The following is a 21,605-nucleotide window of genomic DNA, read 5'->3' on the forward strand; positions in this document are numbered from 1 at the left end:
AATTGAGCTCAAACTTTCCTTAAACTCTCAACTGCAAAAGCGAGTACCCAACAAAATTAGAACATTCGCCCACACTAACTGGAATAAGTTCATGGCAGAATTAGCACTACAGCTAAACCTAAAAAAATCACTGTCTCGCACAATTTAATGGACAAGGAGATCGTTGAGGCCATTATCTTGGCTACTGATGCCATCAACTCTGCTACACGCAGAAAGACAAAGCTCCTCAAAGTCGATGAGATTCAGTTAAACTGCCACACGAGATAATAACACATCTGAAAGTCAAGCAAACAAACCCACAGTAGCGTGTGCGTTAGATCTTAAGAAGGCCTTTGATTCCGTGTGGGTTAACGGACTCATTTCCAAACTAATCAGCCTTGAATTCTTTATCCCGGTGATTAGACTTATAATAACTTTCTCCGAAGATAGGCATCTTTACTTCAGCGTGAGAAATGATTATTCCGATCTCCTACCGGTCACTTCCGGAGTACCGCAGATATCCATTTCAGGACCAACTCTATAACATTTTCTCGGCCAACGCTCCAATCCCAAAGCGGCACAGAACTATTACAGTTAACTGACAACATGCTCATCTTCTCGTCAAGCCTCCGACCAGGTCAGGCAGCTAATGCTATTGAGAAATACTTATCAGATCTTTGCATATACTACCAGACCTAGAGGATAAAAACCAACGAAGCCAAAACACAGGCCATCACTGTTTGGAGAAGATTCAGATATTTGGGATCTAGATCTATCCACAGAAAAGCGCTTAAAAATACGCATCGGGAATATCGGAGTGAACAGTTCACAAAAAATGAAATACTTGGGAATGTTATTTCATGAACACCTAAGATTCGATTCCCACCTGAATCTTGCTTTCAGCAAAGCACGCGGTACACTAAGTAATATCTACTCTTTTCTTCGTAAAAAAAAATAAGGACTTTGTACTAGTTTCAGTTTAGTTTACTGGGAGGAGCCATAGCATCGAGCACTCATCAGGCCATTGTTAGGCCCATTGTACTATCCCCGTAAATCGCCTATTCAATGGCTTCCCGCCTACGGCGTTGGCAGGCTTTAGTGAATCTGAACACGTTCTCCAGAGGCAGAGAATGTGCAGATTCTTCATTGAAGAAAACCTTGCCAAGATGTCTTCGTTTGAGATCTGAGGAGGCCGGGCAGCTGCATAAAAAGTGCAGGGTCATCTCCTCCTCCTTCTCACATTGGCTGTACATAGACGAAACCACTACCCCAATCTTTTCCACATGGCAGTTTAGGCAGCAGTGTCCCGGTAAAAGCCTTACTAGGGTTTTCATGTCCCACTTGTTAAGGGACAATAAAATTGCCGTCCTAGTGACCCTAGGCTCTTTCACAAGGATTTTCGCGCACCGGCAAAAGTCCAAATTTCTCCACTCGGCTGCGTGAATCCTTGCAATTTCACCCTTCAGAGTAGATTTGACAGTAGATGGACGAATTTCAAGATAGTCGTTGCCGAGGCAGCTTTCTTTGCTGCCTTTTATGTCGAAGAGTTAGAATCGTCCGAGGACTGCTGCTGCTTCGGTTTCCCCTTGGCTGCAGGTACCCTGAACGATCCTTTCCCCTCAGCCTTGATGCAGCTCTTCGGTTGTGCGTTGCCCGGAGGCGATTTGCCGAAGGCGGTTTACCCGGAGGCGGTTTGCCCGAAGGCTGTTTGCGGTCCGTGGACAAGTGCTTACCCATGGGCAAGACTTTAGGCTCAGCAGGTGGCGCCGATTGGAGCCTGGGATCAAGAGTGTTGACAGAAGGGGCCTGTTTCGGCTAGTCCGTTAAGGACTGGGTCCCAATTAGATTGGTTCCCACCTGAGTAAGTGGAGAATCTGAGTCTAGACTCAGGTTCTCCATCGATGGGCTTAGGCTTGCTCCTTCACTCGGGGTTGAATCGTCGCGATCGAGGTTTAATTGTGTTTGTTTAATAGGTTTATGTTTTTTTGTTTGTTCATAATTGGCTGCCATGGCCTTAGTTTTATTGGGGAAAGTAGGTCTATCTCGGCAGAGCGCCTTTTTGCCGAGACAAGGCTAGTTGAAACTGGAAATCGCCTGGTACCCAAAGTTCACTGTTTACAGCCGCATCTTAACCCCTGTGACCATTCAGCCCTCGGCACGGTGGTCACATCTTGGCTTGGGGTTTTGATTAACGCTTGGCTTCAGGTGTCACCTCCCGTTTCCTGGAGGATCTTTCTTACTGAGCTCCCTCACCACGGCAAGGTAGGTAATCGTCGAGGGTGGATGAGGACTTTGCACTATATATAGGCTGACTATATATAAAGTCCTCATAAGACCCATTCTTTGTTACGGAGCCCCTAAATGGATCACTTGCTCGACACAAAGCTATGAAGAAATGTAAGTCCTCTGAGCGCAGAATTTTGAGACACTGCACCGTCTTGTCGTACAATTGGAAAACCAAGAAAAGCGGCCGCAACGCCGAAGTGTACAGGCGAGCAAAAGTTAAACCTCTTCGAGAGTTTAACCTGATAGAAAGATTCTTTCAAAGAACGAAGAATCGTCCCAATCAACTCATGAGACAACTTTATCTGGAGGGTAACTCCACCCCATTGGCCACATTCTTAAGGCCTTGTCAAATTGTGAGCACAGAATTAAAACCCGCCATTGTCTCTCTCTTCAACACTCCTTGCCGAGTAGGGGTGCATAGAGGGGTAAGCGCAGAATTATGCGCGCTGTTTCAAACATTAGATGTAAGCATTAGATTTAAGTATCATTATTAGATTAAGTTAGAATAAGTAAGTAGGTAAGCCTTCTCGCGCTCTAGGTGCAGGCGCAGTATGTCCAAATATATGGTCATTTTAAATCATAAATTGTCAATATTCATTTGTAAAGTAAATAAACACTGGTTTAATAAATGATTTTAAAACGAAAACAAGGAAATTGTGTTGGGAAAACCACTTTCGGTATGCTGCCCAGAGCAACACAGAGGTCAATTTTGCGAGAAAACCTTATTTGATTTCACTGTTGAAATAGGTGCTATATTAATGCGACGAGTAACACCAAGTAAGGTGCATTTGCTTCCGTTTAGTTTGTATTTTGCCATTTGAGCTAAGAACGTAAATAAAAACAAAAATGGGTTGAATTCAAAACTGCTCTTTTGAATTCATTTTCAAAACAGGAAATTCATTTTCCACCACAATTATTCGTTCTTCACCACGACAGCAAAATCCAAAATTGACAGCGCATCACTTCATTTTAAAAACATCATGAACAATATGTCAAAATAGTAAATCTGAAGTGTTTGGTTTTTTTAAGTGATGACGATCGTTCCCTCATTTGCCATTTTCGAAGAATATCATCATTTTCCATAGTGGACAGTAAACGAAAGCCCCTAACCGAGCTACCAACACTTCTTGCGTAAATTTACGATGGATAATCCAGCTGGCACACAGGTTTGTCCCGATAAAAGGCTAAAAGACAGCATTCACAATCTTTGTCAATTTCAGGAAGGGCCTCCGAAGAAGGGACCCCTGGAGAATCTGAGCCGCGAGGAACTCATTAGGAAATGCAAGGGTCTTCTAGGATTGGCACAGAAAGCAAAACAGGCTAAAGATGGTAAAAACAAACGATTCCACGTAAATATAAAATCCTAAAGTTTGTTGTTCGCAGAGTTTGCCGAGGAAAACAAGAAGCTCAAGGAAGAACTGAATAAATTTGAAACTCAAAAAGACGCTGATAAAAAATCTCTGATTGCTATGAAGGAAATTGTAGACGCTTTGACCGAGAATAAACTAACGCTCACGACGCAAGTGGCCGATCACAAAGCTCAGTGCGACAGGCTGCAAAGTGAGTTGCAAAAGTTTGATCAAATGGCGATCGAGAACGAGGCCTTGAAGCGGCAAATGAAGCGATTGAGCGATGAAAATGAGGAACTGCTTACAGACCTAGATGCGATGGAGAAGAAGCTAGACCAGGTGTGTAATAATTTCAGGAGGGTATTTCGGAAAGTGGAGGGTGGAATGAACGTCGTTATGAGCATCGTTTCCGATGGAATCAAGTTCATCATTATCACGTGACTCAGGGGCTATCAGCTGCGAGCGGCAGCACATTTTATTTATATTTCCTGACAAAACGGCGGAAGGTCACGCATAAAATAAGCAACCTGTTAAAAATAGAGAAGAGAAAAAATGGTGGAACATTTGATGTTGCGTTGATGGTTTCTGCTTTTCAAACACTTTTCTGAAATGACTTTTTTCATGTATCGCTTTTGTTATCTTTTGAGAACAATTAGAGATTACACCTTGAAACATTTTGATTGTTTCCTCAAACACAACAAAGCCATAAAAAATGAACATTAACGATTCAGTCTTTATCACGTATTCATTCGAGCTCATTTTATAAAGTGTGAAGTTTTGAGTCAGTTGTGTCTTCACATAAAGTTGATGGTGAAGTCCAGTTTTTTTCAGCTCGAATAAGAAGGAAGGAAATCATCAGCATTATCATCAACGGTACAATAACCGGTCTGGATCTAATTTAATAAGGAGCTCCAGACATCCCAGTTTTGCGCCGAGGTCCACAAATTCTATCGTTCCATCTGAAAAGGGTCTACCACGTCTTTTTCTGCCATAGATATTGCCCTTATATACTTTCCGGACTGGATCATCCTCACCTATATGGATTAAGTGACCCTCCTACCACTTCCTTTTAAGAATGTTTTTGCTCATAATCAGATGACCATGGCTACGGAATCGCCCATCGTATTGTAGGAGGCCAAACAATTTTTAAGAGGATATTTCTCTAGGACGGGGTTAAGAGTTCTCGTCTGGATGTAGGCAGTTTGTACATCTCAGGTTGTTCTTCTCATAATGTCGATATCGTCAGAATAGGGCAGTAGTTGGGTGACCTAAAGAAGGATGGTACTTCTCGCATGTACCCCAGCATCAGGGGTCATTTCTTCCAGGGCCAGGCCCAGGCCCAAAAGGCTGCACGATAGGGCATCTCCATGTGTTTGACCATTGTTTTTGTCGAATAGTTTCGAGAGTGATCCTGCTGAATTTATCTGGCTTCGCACATTGGTCAGGATAACAGACAGATAATGCCAGTCATCAGGCATTGATTCGCTCCCCCACACCTCGAGCATAAGTTGGTGAACCATTTGGTGTAATTTTTCGCCTCCACATTTAACCAGTTCGACTGTAATTCCATCGGCTCCTGGCGACTGATGAATAGCACCGTCTATCTCTTCCATGGTTAGTGGTGTGCATTTGTGTGTTGTCCTTGCTTTCATATAGTCAATAATGACACAATCCAATGTTTCTCGGTCACATGTTGAGGGCTTAACAGTTCGCTTCTGCCAGCCATAGCGAATGGTTCGTTGTACCGATTGGTCGCGCTTGCCCTTGGATCGTGCTTTTGCGTCGTTGCCGTTGATATCGTTATTCAGTTGTTTAGCGTGCTTTACGCGATAATAAAGTGAAATCGGAACAAGCCTCTCGCTGCGAGTGCAGAGAGGCTAAACCGCAGTGTGTAAAGGACGCGGAACCAGCATTCATCATCGTCACCTATGTCACTTCTAACATCACCACATAACTCCTTCATCCGACCGCCAAGGCGTTTACCACCGAAGACAAGATTAATTAGGACTGCCCTCCCATAATTATCGACGACAACCAGAGCTTCTCTCCTGGAGACGCTCGGAACCGTGTAGTGAATTTGCCCATCAATTACATTCACGGACTTCAAGAGGAATCCAAACTTTCCTCAGGTAAGTCTTCCTTCAAGCGAAAACAAGCGGCATCTCGGATATCAAGTCTTCAGCGAAAAAAACCGTTACCATCTTCTCACAAACAATGATCATCGTCTCGAAGCGACTCACGCACATTCCGGAACTTCGAAGTCTCCCGACTCGGCCAGCCCGTCGGTAATTAAGGATAGTTTAAAATTCATTTTCTCCCGCCTTCCTGTAAGGATCGACTGTCAGATTATTAATCTGCATCTCACAAGAGACTCTTCCGGTTAATTAAAGCCTCCAAACTAGAAGGTCATTCCTTCGCTATTAAGGAGGAGAGGAAGCCAATCCTCATTCTCCGAGCAATTTCCCCCAAGAAAACACTTTTGACGACTTGGCAACGGAAATCAAGGAATTAGCACAGGTAACGCCGATTCGCACTCCAAGGTTCTCCACTCTGTGGTGACGGGCCAACGATATCAACTTCACCCTCTTTCGCGTGATCCGCATTTTGCAAATTAACATGCACCGGAGTGCAACCGCTCACCAGTTGCTAGCACAGTTCGCTGCGGAAGTAAATGCTAATCTAGTGCTGATTAGCGAGCAATACCGAAACAAGGACCCGTCCTCATGGTATCTCGACTTATCGGGCACCGCTGCCATCTGGGTTCGGGACGACGTTCGACTTCGTGTTCTTGCCGAAGGCCGGGGGGACGGATTTGTCTGGATCCGGTGTTTAGGGATAACGTTTTTTAGCGTTTACCTGACGCCGAATGAGGCGATTCCGGACTTTCGGCGCCGGCTTGATGCTCTGGAGGACGCCGTTTCGATCACGGAGGGACGAATCCTGGTTGGCGGTGATTTTAACGCCAGGGCTCTTGAATGGGGCATGCCTCAATCAGACTCCAGAGGGAAACGGATTCTGGAAATGGCGGCGAGAACCGGGCTCGTAATTTTAAACACCGGATCCACGCCAACGTTTCGGCGCCCAGGTTGTGAAGGAAGCATTCCCGACATCACTTTTGCGTCGGAATCTCTGGCATCATCGGTGGACGGGTGGCGAGTCCTAGAAGACTTCTCGGCAAATGATCATCAGTACATTGCGTTCGAAGTGTTTGACGCTACTTGCCGGCGAGCACCAACACGACGTTCCCCCTGGGTGTGGAATGTCGCGAAGGTGAACATCGGAAGGTTCGTCGAAGCTCTTGGAGCAGGTAGGGCCGCGCTGGGGGGCACTCCGGGGGGTGGTGGTGTCGCAGCTGACACCGTCGTAAATTCAATGATGAACCTGATAACGACGGCGTGTGAGGCTTCCATGCCCCGGAGAGGCCCCAGGCGCGACAAGCCTTCTATGTACTGGTGGACGGCGGGAATTGCCGACCTACGGAAGGAGTGTCATAAGCTCCGCCGTTTGGCACAACGTTTGTACGCCATAAAGGAACAATATAGATCAGCAAAAAGGAGACTCCGCAGCGCTATAAATAAAAGCAAAGCTCGCGGCTGGCAAAATCTTGTAAATGAGGTGAATGATGACCCGTGGGGACTTGGCTATAAGCTTGGCACTCGGAAAATCGGGGCTCTGCGGAAGCCCTGCATATTGAGCACCGACCAGATGGACCGTATTGTGCGGGCATTGTTCCCCAGACACCCTGTACGGGTTGATGTAAACAGCGCGGAAAGCGTCGTGGATTGCCCCCTTTTCACAATGGGAGAACTCGAAGAAGCGGTTCTCACTATGAAAAACAGAAAGGCGCCAGGTCCTGATGGCATCCCGGCGGAAGTTTACAAACTAGTGTTCCGCCAACGGCCAGAATTGCTGCTCGAAGCGTTCAACGCGTGCTTGAAGGAGGGCATTTTTCCTTGTCGCTGGAAAGTGGCCAGACTCGCGTTGATCAGTAAGGGTAAAGGAGACCCGGAGCTCCCGTCTGCATACCGACCGCTGTGTATGCTTGACACGGCCGGAAAAGTGCTCGAGAAGCTCATCAGGGGTAGACTCGCTGAGGCGATCCGTGCTGCCGGGGACTTATCCGCAAGGCAGTTCGGGTTTAGAACAGGGAAATCTACAGTGGATGCTGTTATGGAGGTCGTAGATGCGTTTAATCGAGCCGGGGCACACAGCCGCCGATCTCGACGGATAGTGCTCCTCATAACGCTTGATGTCAGAAATGCCTTCAATTCCGTAAGATGGACAGATATGCTAGGCACACTAGAGAACTCCTTTCACGTGCCAAGCTATCTCTTGCGGATATTGAGGGATTATCTGAAAGACCGCTCCCTGTCCTATGAGACGCTAGAGGGCCAGAGGAGGATGGAAATCACGTCGGGAGTAGCGCAGGGATCCATCCTAGGGCCGGACCTCTGGAACGCTTCCTACGATAGTCTGCTGAGACTCGATATGCCTGAAGAGTCGCGCCTGGTCGGTTATGCAGACGACGTTGCGGCACTTGTTGCCGGACGCACTGTTGAATAGGCGCAAAGCAGACTTGGCATATTGATGCGACGGGTAAGCGGATGGATGACTGCTCGCGGTTTCAACCTTGCGCTGGAAAAAACCGAAGTAGTCATCCTGACCAGAAGGAGAATCCCGACCTTGCGTCCCATATCGATCGGCGAGTTGACTATAGAGTGAAAACCAGTGATTAAATACTTTGGTTTAATGCTCGACTCGAAGATGAGCTTCTTCGAGCAAATCAAAGCAGCAGCGGACAGGGCTGCAGCAGGAGTCGCGGCCTTGAGTCGGTTAATGGCGAATGTCGGGGGCCCTATATCAACTAGGAGACGTCTCCTCATGGGAGCAACGCAGTCCGTCCTTCTCTATGGTGCGGAGGTATGGGCTGATGCCCTTGACAAGGAAGTGCATCGTAAACGCCTCGCTCAAGTGCAGAGGCGGGGAGCTTTGCGAGTGGCGTCTGCTTATCGCACGGTTTCCGAACCGGCTGTGATGGTGATTGCGGGAGTGATCCCCGTTGCCCTCCTTGCCAAGGAGCGCAAAGCTATCTACCGCCGTAAAAGCGAAAGCTTAAGAGAAGTGGTTGCCCGTGAAGAACGTCAACGCACCCTTAACGAGTGGCAACTTTCTTGGTAAAATGAGCCAAGGGGCAGGTGGACTGCGCGGCTCATCGACAAATTAGATCCGTGGTTGAACAGAAAGCACGGTGAGATTGATTACTTCCTTACCCAACTTCTAAGTGGGCATGGAGGTTTTCAGTTTTACCTGCACAGGGTTGGGAAGGCGCCATCTCCTGATTGTGTGTTCTGCAATAGAGTGGCGGATGACGCTGAACACACCTTTTTCTCTTGCGAGAGGTGGGACGGCCTCCGCCAGCAGCTTTATGCAGACACAGGGGAGCTCTCTCCAGATAACATTGTGCGAGAGATGCTGAAGAGCGCTGGCAGCTGGAATCGTATTGCGCATTATGTTCGGGCTCTTCTTACTACGAAGAAGATTGAACTCGACCGGCAGAGGGATCGGACGGTAAGGGGTTCCCTGAACTAACAACTCCCTTCCTCCCCTCCCCTCCCCTCCCGTTGGTGAAGGGAATTCCCTGACTTGAAGGCTCCCAAAGCCGGGAGAGCGGGAGGGCTAGCCCGAAGTAATGTGTCAAACGGTTCCAGGCTAGTTCTCTGATAACAGGGAGGTGTTTAGTTGGTAGTCCGCCAGCGTGCTGTTGCGGGAGTCCAACACTCTGTGCGTAAACGCATTCACCTACCCTACTCCCAAAAAAAAAAAAAAACCCTCTTTCGCGTGACCCTCAATTCCGAAACAGATGTCATCATAGTCCCTAAACTAGAAACTCTACTACACCCGCGAATCAGCTGGGAGAAATCCAGGAATGGGGATGTCACTCAGTGCTTTAATTATCAATAATTTGGCCACGCTTCTTCAAATTGTGGCTACGACCCTAGATGTATCAAATGCATGAGGCCAACATGCCTCTAGGGGCTGCCCTCGTTTGACTGACCCAGACAGCGCCGATAAGGAGTCGGCAGCGCTCCTCAATTACCTTAAACTGTGACTAACTGAGTCATCCAGCCAATTTCTCCAAATGTCCCCGTAGGTTGGAATCAATCCAACGTAAAAAGAGAGCTAAAAGCGTTCCGGACTCCCGCCTTGCTCCGTTCTTCCCTCCTAGACAGACTCTCCGCTGCTCGTTAATTTATACCTGGCCTTGTGCCTCATTTCCGCCCACCCCCACCCTTCTCTCACTGGCCCCTTCTTAAGTTGCAGTTGCCAGGGGTCGAGTAAAACCCGAAACTCGCAGCTCTTCATCTCCCCTAGATTCCTCCATTCCTAGGGTCAGTCCCCTTTTCAACATGTCATTCTCCGCCCTCCGGGCCACAATCTTTGACTTCTATCACAACTACTTTCGCCTTCCCCATGAAGATAGCCTACTTATAATTCCTTCTCTTCAAAATGAAGATGCTAATTCGCTCATTTCAAACGACAAACGTTTCGCTCTTCACAAATTCCTCGAGGAAATTGACCCCAATCTTGCTCTCCTAAACGAAATCATATTTGCGTAAGCTCCCAAGGTTATACTATACGTTCCCGGATACATTACATACCGCAATGACGCGGGCAGAGACCCAGCCATCCTAGTCAAATCGAAACTAAGAGCAAATACCATCTCATCTGATTCATTTCCACCAAACTGAATGTTAGGGGCGGCGGAGTCCTAATTGGCTTCCTCTTCTTCCCGGGTAGTACAGGTCGCCACTTCATTCCGATTCTGTCTGAACTCTGGAAAATCGCGGCCAGTTTTGACACTTTCCTCCTTGGTGGTGACCTCAGTTAACAAAGAAAACAGCATAATATTCTTTGTTTGCTTCCAATGAAGCCCATTTCTTAGCGCGGACATCATTAACGCGGGAGTACCAACTTTTCCACGAGGGTTCTCCTTCCCAGACGGCGCTGTAATCTCGTCCAATCTTTCAGCATGTGTCACTAGTTGCTCCTCACTGGCAACTTACCCCGTGCACCACGCTCTCAGTCTCTCTATGCATTTACATAAAATTCTCTCCTCCCTCCCAAGTTGGCAAAAATGCAGATTCTTCAACCTGAACAGACTGACAAACTGGGACGATTTTCAACATGACTTATCCAATGTGCTGGGTTCTCCTCTGGACAAATCGCACATTCACTCCAAAGAAGAGCTAGCTACTTACATTAGCAAATTCAACTCTATCTTCGAAATCACAATTGATAAACACGCTCTCGACAAAGAGCCTGATTACTACAAATACCTCAACTCTCCTCTTAGTCCGCGACAGAAACAGACGAAGAAAACGATTATTTCACGTATCGTCTCCAAGATCATTAAAAACTTGTCAAGCAAAATTAATGGAGCTATTAGATCCGAACTGTATCCCCCCTACAAGAAACTTCTCAAATCCCCCAAACCTGGCCCCAAAGTTTCCTCAATAATGGCTGGAAGGAAAAAAAGCGTCTCTCAACGTCAACTACTTCCCAATAAAAATAGGGAACCTACAGTTCCAGTCCCCTAAGGGGAAAATATCCGCCGTGTAGACTACTTAAGTCACTTATTCAGAGCCGAAGCGGCCGCGGACCCCATCTGGAACTCGGTAGTCGCCGCTTCTGTCAACGGCAAAAGGCTGAGTTTGGAAGGGTCTTACCTCCCCCCCCCCCCCCCCCCACCGCCGGCTCCACGAGAGCAATAGTGAGAGTACTCAGTATATTCACTTTCTCTAACATGAGCGAAAATTCCAATGATATAAGCTTGACATTCTGGGTCTAAGCGACGTAAGATAGTGGAACTCTGAAGAGAACTGTTCTCCCTCTTGCGGTAATGTGCTTTTGCACTTTGGAAAGCGAGTGGTAGTAGTTGCGAATCCGGTCACAGAATGCTTCTGACGCCTACCGCAATGCGCGCCCTCTTCATCTGGGAGCCGGTTTCTGACAGACTTCTAATTGCAAGATTCCGGTCCAGCTTAAGAAGCATCACAATTGTACAATGTTATGCACCAACAACGAATTCTAATATAGTGGAGAATAATGCTTTCTACGAGCAATTACAGGCAGTTCAGGAGTGGTTTCCTAAAGGTGACATTGTGACCGTGATGAGTGATTTGAATGCCAAGGTAGGCTCTGACAATAACTTCTTCGGACATGAGATGGGGAAACACCCCAAAGGTCTGTTGAGTTTCAACTGACCGAATCGATCATTTCGCGATCAGCAGTAGATTTAGGAGTTGCCTCCTGGATATGCGTAACAAGACAGGTGCTGACATTGGCCTCGAAAAAGATCACCATCTGATGGTCGCTTAAGTTTGTTTCCGTCTTGCACTTGCCACTTTTTGCAGGGGTAGGAAGCTGTGAAAGGTTGTAACTTGTTACCGATATTCAGTGAGGTTCATAATGCTGCCTTGTCCGGAGGACATCTTTCCTCGAACACCTCAACTACTTTGATGGACCTCGGCCAAATGTTTCTGGATTTGGAAAGACGCCATACCAAGGTTCTCAGTCTGACGTAACATGGCACTATCTCTATCTGCATTAATGGGAAGAGCATATCGAAGGCTTTGATCAATTTGTATATCTAGGAACCGTGGTTTCTGCTGATAGTGACATCGAACAGGATGTTGCCCGGCGCATTAGAAGCGCTAAAATCTGGAAATGCAAGTATCTTAACATCAAGATCAAGTGGAGACTGTTCTGTGCTAGTGCTCTTTCTGCGTTGCTACCAGGTGGGCTGAAAAGTTCGTAGACTAACACACAGGTGGTGCTACTAGTATTAAATCCATATGATGATTGATTAACCCTAACCTTCAAAAGACGCGTGAACAAATTTGACAGCTGTCGGACTATTGGTTTGTAGCATAGAGCATTTTGAGTAAAGAACGTTTTGTTAGTTTGAAAAAATGGATAAAAAGGAATTTCGTATGTTAAAAAAACCATTGCTTTTTGCAAAAAAAATACTGCTGTAGCTAAGGCTTCATTTAATAAGCATTATTTGGACTTTGCACCAGGAAAATCAATCGTGGAGCAGTGGTTTGTTAGGTTCAAACGACGTGAAATGACCACGGAGGACGATGCACGCAGTTACTGACGAAAACATCAAAAGAGTCCACACAAAAATTTTGGATGACCCCAAAGTGAAGTTGATGGAGATAGCAGAAGCCCTAAAGATATCAAAAGAGCGTGTTGGACATATCGTGCATGATTGTTTGGGTATGCGAAAGCTCTGTTCATAGCGGCAAGAGCTCATAAACCAATAACAAGTTGACGATTCTGAGCAGTGTTTGAACCCCTTCCTCCATAAAAAAACCCGAATTTATTTTTCGATATGTGACAATTTTGGGATGCGCATGGGATAATATTCACGACTATCTTGAGAAGGGAACAGTCATTAACAATGACAATTACACGCGGAAAAACGACCCCTTTTTTAGAAAAAGACAATACGCATGAATTGAGCTTCGCATCCATCGTATTCTCCAGATCTGGCTTCCAGCGACTGTTCTCAGACCTCAAGAGAATGGTCGCTGGGAAGAAATTGATCGCCGATGAAGAGGTAATTGCGGAAACTAAGGCCCATTTTGAGGTTAAAATCGTTGCATCGCCCTCGAAGGCAACTATATTGAATAATAAAATCAAATTTTATAAAATAAAATGCTTCCTATGTTAGCCCACGAAATTGTTATCCCATCTGGTATATGGGAGTGGCACAATGAAACTAAACTCCACTGTTATTCAAAAACTCCAAACCTTCGTGAACATCTGTTTACGTCGCATCATCTGAGTACGATGGCCTGATACTATCTCAAACAAAAAACTTTGTCGGCGCACAGGCTTGTCACCCGTCAGCGATGTGATCGGAAAACGAAAGTGGCAACGGATAATAATAATAATAATAATCGTTGGCGCAACAATCCATATTGGATCAGGGTCTTGAAGTGTGTTAGAGCACTTCATTCAAGACTGTAACGGTACACTACAGTACACTGTAGGAGGCAATGTGGTCAGCATTGCGCTCGCCCGAGATTATTACCCTGATTTGACTCAGGCACTCATTCACAGCTGAGTCGACTGGTGTCCGACGGCAAGTCACGATACAAATCCCACTGCCACCAGTAAGATTTGAACCTCAATGGATAGGTCACACGCTAAAGAGATCCGACAAATACATTGCTGGTTACGCCATGCACTGGAACAGGCAGAACAGTAGAAAACGGGAGCGTGCCTCTCGGGAAATCCTGGGAGGAATCGAAGCGCATTTCAGTGGACGGAATACGATGGCGCGTTGGAGTGGTTAACACGCTAGGATTCAAGCATTCTGAATAAGTATCGTCAGTGTGAATAACCCGTCAACTCAAAGTACATACGAACACCTGCGAGATTTCTCGTTACGCGGTATACGGTGTCGTTTTTGCGTGTAACAGGTTCCGCTTTCTTTAACTAAGCGGATTGTTAAAGTTTCTTTCGTTTGATAAGTAAGAAAATTTTAACACTGCTGAACGATAGGATCGCGGAAACGGCCGTGGCTGAATTGGGTTGATGTCTTTTCTGAGACCAGACGCAGTAACAGTACGCAAGGTTTTCCTTATTTTTCTTCAGCCTTTGCCCCTTTCTCATTTGGGGTCGGCTTGTCGTTATCGGTTGCGCCATGTTATTTTATCAAAGGCCTATCTGGATGTAGTCGCGAGGTCTTTAAATCACCACGCAAGATTATAAGATGATAATATCTTTTGAGACAGATGGCAGCACCGCTTAAGTTGCACACATTTGGAAGACAATTCCTAAGTCCATTGTTGATTAGAATCTGGAAGATCTTATTAGGTGAGGCGAAACCCGACTGATCTTATGGCCATCACTGCGTTCAAACAGTGCGCTGCAGATGACGTGACGGTGAAGGTTGCAGAAATCTGGAAAGTTTTCATTGTTTTTTTACGATCGCCAAGACTATGCCACCTCATCACATGTGCGAGCAGAATATTGTCAGCGCGCATCTTGGCAACAGATCATACCACGATCAAAATGTCAAGAAATTTCCCCTGAATTGAAAAAATATTCCTCTCTATATCAGAAATCGCGTGGACGAGAAGGGCGATCAAACCCGAGTGTGCAATGGGACTCATCTGAAGTGGCTCTTGCCAAGAGTCCTCACCGGAGGTTAGCTGGTATCATAAGAACCGGTATTGCCCTCTGAGAGCATATATAGTACTTCAGGAATATTCTTGGTTGTGGCAGATAAGTTAGATTGGCGTCGAACCTGTAACGCGGTGCTTGTCAGATCTGATTGTGGTCTCCAAATAAATCCGATCCTAAGAGAACTATGGGATTATGCCTACACGACAGGTACTCACGATAAACTCTGCAGAACTTTTACATCGGAAATCGCCGTTGTTGTATAGCATTGCAGAATTGTGATATTCACTAATCTGGACTGGAATCTTCATCTGGACTTGCAATTATTTTTTTCTCTCTTTTCAGGTAAATCAGTTCGGCATACAACAACAAAAAGATCTCGTGTTACTGGAGAAAGAGACTGCAAAATGGAAAGATCTGGAACACTCCGTAGAAGAACTTCAAAAAGAATTAAAACAAAAAGTAACAGAAAATGAAAAATTGGAGAGTAAATGTAAAGCGCTAGAAGAGGAAATTTCCGGTCATAAATCACTTGAAGAAACCCAAAATCTAAAAGCAATACTTGAAAATAGTCAAACACTAATTTCCACTCTGCAGACAGAAAAAACTGACTTAACAGCGAGACTGGAAGGCCTCGAAAACAAAACCAAAAACATTGAATCCTATGAAAAGACAATCGAAATGCAAGCCTTAGAAATAGAACAACTAAAAAAATCAAATGACAAACATGCTGCACGTCTTCAGCTTTTCAAATCAAAAATAGTTGAATTTTCACTGAAATTGAAGAAATTAAAAAAATCTCGTGAAATTCTGATAGAAACGGTTCAGGAATATGCCCAATCTGTACCTAAATGGCAGAAGGAAATCATGAACGCTTCGAATCAGATTTCAAACCAACTTTTGTCTGTAGACCTGGAGCGAAAGGCGCTGGAAAAAGAAGTGGCTCGGCTCCAACACCAATTAGAAAAGCAAAAGACTAAACTGCGAGTAGATGAGGACGTTTCTCGACTAGATAGAAACCGGTTACAGGAGCTATGCCTTTACGTTGATAGAGCTTACTTGGAGTACCAGGAGAAAGTTGAACAGTTAGGTATCAAGTGTGGAGAAAATGAAGATTTACGAAGGCAATTATCTGAATTAGCCGAATGTCTTTCAAAATCCCAATCTGAATGCGAAGAAAAGGTTAAGGATATCGCAGGGCTCGAAACTGATATTGCTGCACTTAAAAGTAAACTGAATAAGACATTAGGTGAGTTTGCTGTTACAGCTGTCTATGAAATAAAAATCCTTTTTATCTGGCTTCATAATATCAATCTTTTTCCAATATGGAGTGCATTTTTTATTCCTCTTCGTTACTTTCTGGATTATATTATGTTCATTTATTAGCTACCGTATTTGTTGTAGGTAATACTGATACCAATTTAAATGATGAACTCAAACAAAAGCTTCATCAAACTGAACTGGATTATGCCGTCAAAAGTAAAGAACTAGAAAATCTAAAAAATCAATTGGATGACATCACACTTAAACACTCCAAGGCGATTGCTGAAAATGATGACAAAGCCAACGAAGTAAGACAACTGAAAGAAGAACTGGAAGCGGTGCGTCTCGAAATGTCTAAGTTGACCGCGGAATATGAAAATCTGCAGCAAACAATTCAAATTAGCAACACATCCTCGGATGAAGCGGTGAAGCGTTTGGAAAGTGAGATATCTTTGAAGGCTGCTGATCTACGAAATCTAGAACAGGAGAGAAATAATCTTTGCACAAGTCTTAAAGAGAAAAGCGCTCAACTGGAGCAATTCCAGTCTTCTTTGCGTATCCGTGAAACAGAAAACAGTGACCTTTTAGCAGAAATGCGGGAGTTGAATGAGGCGTTCAAAGGGCGTGGGGATGTCATATCACGGCAGCAGGACAAAATCAAAGAACTTGAAAACGAAATTCGACAAACTGCTGAGAAATTATCAAAAATTGAAGTGACATTTAACGAAAAAGACAACGAAATCAAACAGAAAGAATTACAAATAACATCAATGAACAAGGAGATTGTAGGGGCAAAAGAAGAAGTAGCAAACCTTCTTGACCAAGCAAAGCAAAATGAAATTCGAATAAAATCTCTTTCTGACGAAATGTCTACCATGCGCGAAAAATACCAAGAGTGTCAAAGTGATGCAATTTCGACCTCAACAATTTCAAAAGTAGATGAAGTAGCCCGTCTTCGTGAAGTAGACGAGTCTTTCGAGGAAAAGTACAATAAACTTCGTGCCCTCGCTGTGAAATTGAAAAAGAAGGTTCAGGAGCAGGCGGCTTACATTACGACCCTTGAACGCGATAGTCAAAAATCGGGTGAGGATAAAAGTGAAATCACCACCAAACTAAAAGTGAAAAATTTACAAGCTCTGCAAAATGAAAATGATAAACTACTAGATGAGGTTGAAAAGCTTAAAGCTGCAAATCACGATTACGAAAAGAAGGTAAAGTCCTTAGAAGCGGAGATGTCTGACATTAAAAATTGCTCGAGTAATGAAAAGATGGACAAAACTAAGTTGGATAATTCCATTAAAGCATGCCAAACTCAGATTAAGTCATTGAAACAGGAGAAAGAAAGTATGAATCTAATTCGTAAGGAAATCGAAAAGGAGCGTGATTCATTGAAGACAGAACTTGCGAAGAAGTCCGAAGAGTTAGGCGCAATGAAAACGCAATGTGATAAATTGAAATCAGAAATTGAACGGAAAAAGTCCGCTGAAAAACAGAGCAGTGTCCTGAATTTGGAGATTGAAGCATACGAAAAGTCATTAAATGACGCTACACATAAGCTAGAGAAGAGCAAGATCACGATTCAAGAGGTTCTAGCATCTTAGCCGTTGCATGATTGGTATTTAACATTTCTTTTTTGTTTGCAGCTCAAAGAAGAGGCGGAAAGTAAAGAGGCTACGATAAAAGCATTAAATGCACAAATCAAATTTCTGGAGGAAAATATCGAGTCGGAGAAAATGCATTCCTTAGGTAAGTAGAATTTCATCTAACTGAAAACACACACCACCAAATTTTGGAGACCAAGAAATTATCCCGAGAAAATTTCCAAAGCATTAAACACCTTTTTGATAATTTAATCCATGCTAGAGTTAAAACAACAAATTGATATCCAGCATGCAAAATTCAAAGAAAGCGAGCACGAAAAAATGGAGCTGCGAACGCAACTACAAGACAGAACACAAGAGTCTGAGGACTTCAAATCAGAGGTTAATTCGCTTCAACTGCAGCTTTCAACAATTGCGAGTGATCGAGAGAAACTTTGTTCATCATTGCAAGCTGAAAAAGAGAAATTGCTTCGCAGTGTTCTCAGCTTGGAAGAAAACGTAGACGAGTATAAAAACAGCCTTAGGACGACTGAACACGAACTGGAAGACTTACGCGCCGAATACGCTAGTTACAAGATAAAGGCCCAATCGGTTTTGAGACAAAGTCAATCGAAAGAGTCCAGCCGAGAACGAGAATTAGAAGAAGAATTGAACGCTTGTCACAAATCGACTGAAACTTTAACAATTAAATTGAAAGCAGCAACAGACGCACTTGAAAGCAATGAGAAAAAGATTGAGGACTTGCGGCAGGACAACGAAAGAGTTCAAAGGAGATGCAAAGAGCTCATACAGGCGCTAGAAGATTCACGCCTGCAAAACGAGCAACTTCTCGAAGACAATCGAAAACAATCTCATGATTATCAGGATTCACTCAAGTCACATCGGCTCCAAATCGAAACTCTAAACAATTGTTATAAAACCCAAATTGAAGATCTAGAGAAAAAACATCAAATTGAATTGGAAGAACTACGTAAACAGGGTATGCACCTGGCAAACATGGATAGCAAACTAACATCACGGGTAGGACCTTTCGGTGGCCCAAATAAACCTACAAACGACGAACAGAAAATCGATTTGATTTTAATGGAACGAGAAGATGCTGAGGGTTCGGAAACAACATCGACAGCTGCTACGAAACGAAAAATATCTGCATCAAAATCTAGACGAGATTTTGTCCCACTCGATGAACTACTCAATTCACCGCTGGAAGACACGCTTATTGAAGATTTCCGATCCGTTTCGCCTACTCTGGAGTTGCAACAGACGAAAGAGAAGCTTCATGTGCAGGAAAGTCGGGTGAAGCATTTAACCGCATTGTTAGCGGAAAACGAACAGGATTTGGCAAAACTCACACAACTGAACGAACTACTTAAGGAGGAAGTCCGACGACAAGAAAGATCTATGGAACGTGAACCACATGTTCAAAATTCAGAATATCTTAAAAATATCGTTCTAAAGGTATTGAGTGAATTTATTTATTCAATGTTCATTCTTCATTGGTTCACATACGCCTGAATTTGTTTTTTCTAGTTCTTAACCCTGAACAGTGGAGATGAGAGAACACGTTTGGTGCCGGTTCTTAACACAATCCTTAAGCTAAGCCCAGAAGAAACCCAGGCTTTGCAGAATGTGGCGAAAGGTGAGTAATGGATGGTTTTCGAATAGCTAACTTAGCTTTAGACCAAAGTTCTACTGGTTGCCTTAATTGTAATCCGGAACACAAATATTACAACGAAATCCATTTTCAAAGCGTAGAATCTGATTCTCGTCTACGTCCTTAAGAAGATTAAATCCAGCTCATGTTGACTTTTCGGCTTCTATTCATCTACCTTTTTCTTCATCAGTGCCCACAAATTTTCTATGGGGTTCAAATTCGGGCTGTTCCCGGGCCAAGTTAGCTGCTTCACCGAGTTTTCGGCCAGGAAGTTGCGGACCTCCCAAGCAAAACAGGTCAAATAATTGTGAGACCTTCAATATTTCTTATAAAAAGCTAGAGAATGAAAAAAAATTATAAGTTACAATGTGGAACCTGTGACAGGGCGCAGAATCGTCCGGAAAGATGACCTCACTTGAATACTGATATTGCTCCTCAAAAATTCGTTTATCCTTCCTTCAATTAATGAAAGTCCTTTCCACCATAAAACGAAAAGCAGCCCCAGATCATCCTGCTCATCGACTGGCGTACTCTGGTCTGGATAGACTCCCCACTGAGTCGCTAATTTAATCTTCTCCATACGTGGTGGATCCCATCCGACCCAAAAATATTAAATTGGGATTCACCGGAGAATATTGCAGTTTGCCACTGTTCCAGTGTCCAATTTTCGTGATCCTTTGCGCGTAAATAGGGTCCCTTCCACGTCCTTCCATTTAAAAAATACTTTTTTGCGGGACGTCGACCATGAAATCCCCCCTCTCTGAGCCTCCGATGAACCGTTGATGCATTAACTCCTGTCCCAATGGCATCCTTGAGCTCTTTTTAATATCCGATGAACTTTTGAACGGATCCCGCAGGCAGAATCTCCGCATCAGTCTTTTTTCGGCTGGTGCAGTCTTTCTTGTTTTTCCAGAACCCTGTTTTCGGCTAGTAAACTAAGGGGCACGGATTTTTTTTCAAAAAGTCAGCTACAGAGAACTGACTAAAGCCCACAGCGACCGCTATTTGTCGTGTGTTACATTTTTCATGGAATAAAGTAATTATTTCTCCTTTGTCGACATCACTCATTTTACGTGTTTTTGCCATTTCTTTTTAATTAATGCACTTCAAAAACCACTGCGAGAAACTACAATCTAACGGTGCTAATACTTTCTTCACATTTGTATTTATACAACAAAAAAAAAACTGTTCGTCAATTCAAATTCAAATAACGAGACGCCAGACTAAGCTGGGCGCACTTAACTGACCGGTCTTTTGCCCAGTACTGTATTTGTGAATCACATACATTCATAGAATCGGAACTCAGAATATACTTATGCTTCCTTAAACGCTTCTAATGCTTTTGTTCTATTTTTTTTTCAAAGGTGCTGAAAGTGTGGGTCGATCGTGGGGCAGTTACCTTCCGATTTGGTCAAACCACCAATAATATACGATCAATAAATTTGTGTGTATGTTTTATGTAAAATTTTCACAAGTCCGTTAGTACTTTTATATTGTTACATAGTTATGGTAAAATCGCATTAAAATATTTTAAATATGTATATTAAAATAATTATATGTAAATATAAAGAAAGATAGTAAACATTAAGTTTATTTAATTCGAACTGGTTTATTTTAATGTAATTTATTACTTGATGAGATTGGTGCGAACTTAGATGAGCCGACTCAAAAGAGTGCCGTGGTGGCACGATGGTAGGGAGGTAGAGCGTCAACGTCACAATATCGCTGCTCTGGGTTCGAGTCCCAGTCGTCATGGGTGTCTGTGTTCGTCTTGTTTTCGTCTCGCTGCTGTGAGATTATCACTTGCACAGTGTTAAGTGAAGATAGTGAGAATGACTCGCAGTCTGACTGTACGGACGCCCTATACTCCACTAAGGAGTAATCAGGAAACAAAAAGTAGGGTACCATTCTTCTATCCGAGAAAACCCATTCGACTCCACAGACCATCTTTGATCTGTCAATGGAGAATATTATGTCCATTCTGCACCGGTTGGAAAGCCCACATTGAAACATCAACCAAGAATAAACTAATCAACAGCCCTAATATTCTGCGGGATATAAGTGGCGCTCTTTCCGCATAAGTTCAGAATGAGGCAAACCTGTTCACTGTAAATCCCGAAGAAGTTGCTAACATAACCAAGAAGTTCTTGCGACTGCGAAGAAGATTACCGAAAACTATTCACAGGCTGAAGCGGCCGAATAAAGTTGTTTTAATGGTCGCCAGAACAGGACCAAATTGGTTTGTTGAAATATTTATCTTGCGTGAAAGAAGGG

General features: G+C 44.0%; 1 protein-coding gene across 1 annotated transcript; it reads left to right on the forward strand.

Moving 5' to 3' along the window:
• The first annotated feature begins 3,204 nt into the window (after window positions 1–3,204).
• Window positions 3,205–20,935, forward strand: LOC119659154 (GRIP and coiled-coil domain-containing protein 2). The gene is made up of 9 exons (XM_038067104.1): window positions 3,205–3,431; window positions 3,486–3,594; window positions 3,649–3,953; window positions 15,159–16,062; window positions 16,218–17,662; window positions 17,720–17,822; window positions 17,940–19,135; window positions 19,208–19,316; window positions 20,696–20,935. Exons 1-9 carry the CDS (start codon window positions 3,408–3,410, stop codon window positions 20,755–20,757), a joined length of 4,257 nt encoding a protein of 1,418 aa, XP_037923032.1. The 5' UTR covers window positions 3,205–3,407; the 3' UTR covers window positions 20,758–20,935.
• Window positions 20,936–21,605: the final 670 nt, after the last annotated feature.

Source organism: Hermetia illucens, chromosome 6 (genome assembly GCF_905115235.1).
Source record: "Hermetia illucens chromosome 6, iHerIll2.2.curated.20191125, whole genome shotgun sequence".
Lineage (NCBI taxonomy): Eukaryota > Metazoa > Arthropoda > Insecta > Diptera > Stratiomyidae > Hermetia > Hermetia illucens.

Coding starts and splice junctions, on each gene's coding strand:
- LOC119659154 (XM_038067104.1), top strand. CDS start 3,408: ATGGATAATCCAGCTGGCACACAG. Junction 3,432..3,485: donor ATAATCCAGCTGGCACACAG/GTTTGTCCCGAT, acceptor TGTCAATTTCAG/GAAGGGCCTCCGAAGAAGGG. Junction 17,663..17,719: donor GCAAGATCACGATTCAAGAG/GTTCTAGCATCT, acceptor TTTTGTTTGCAG/CTCAAAGAAGAGGCGGAAAG.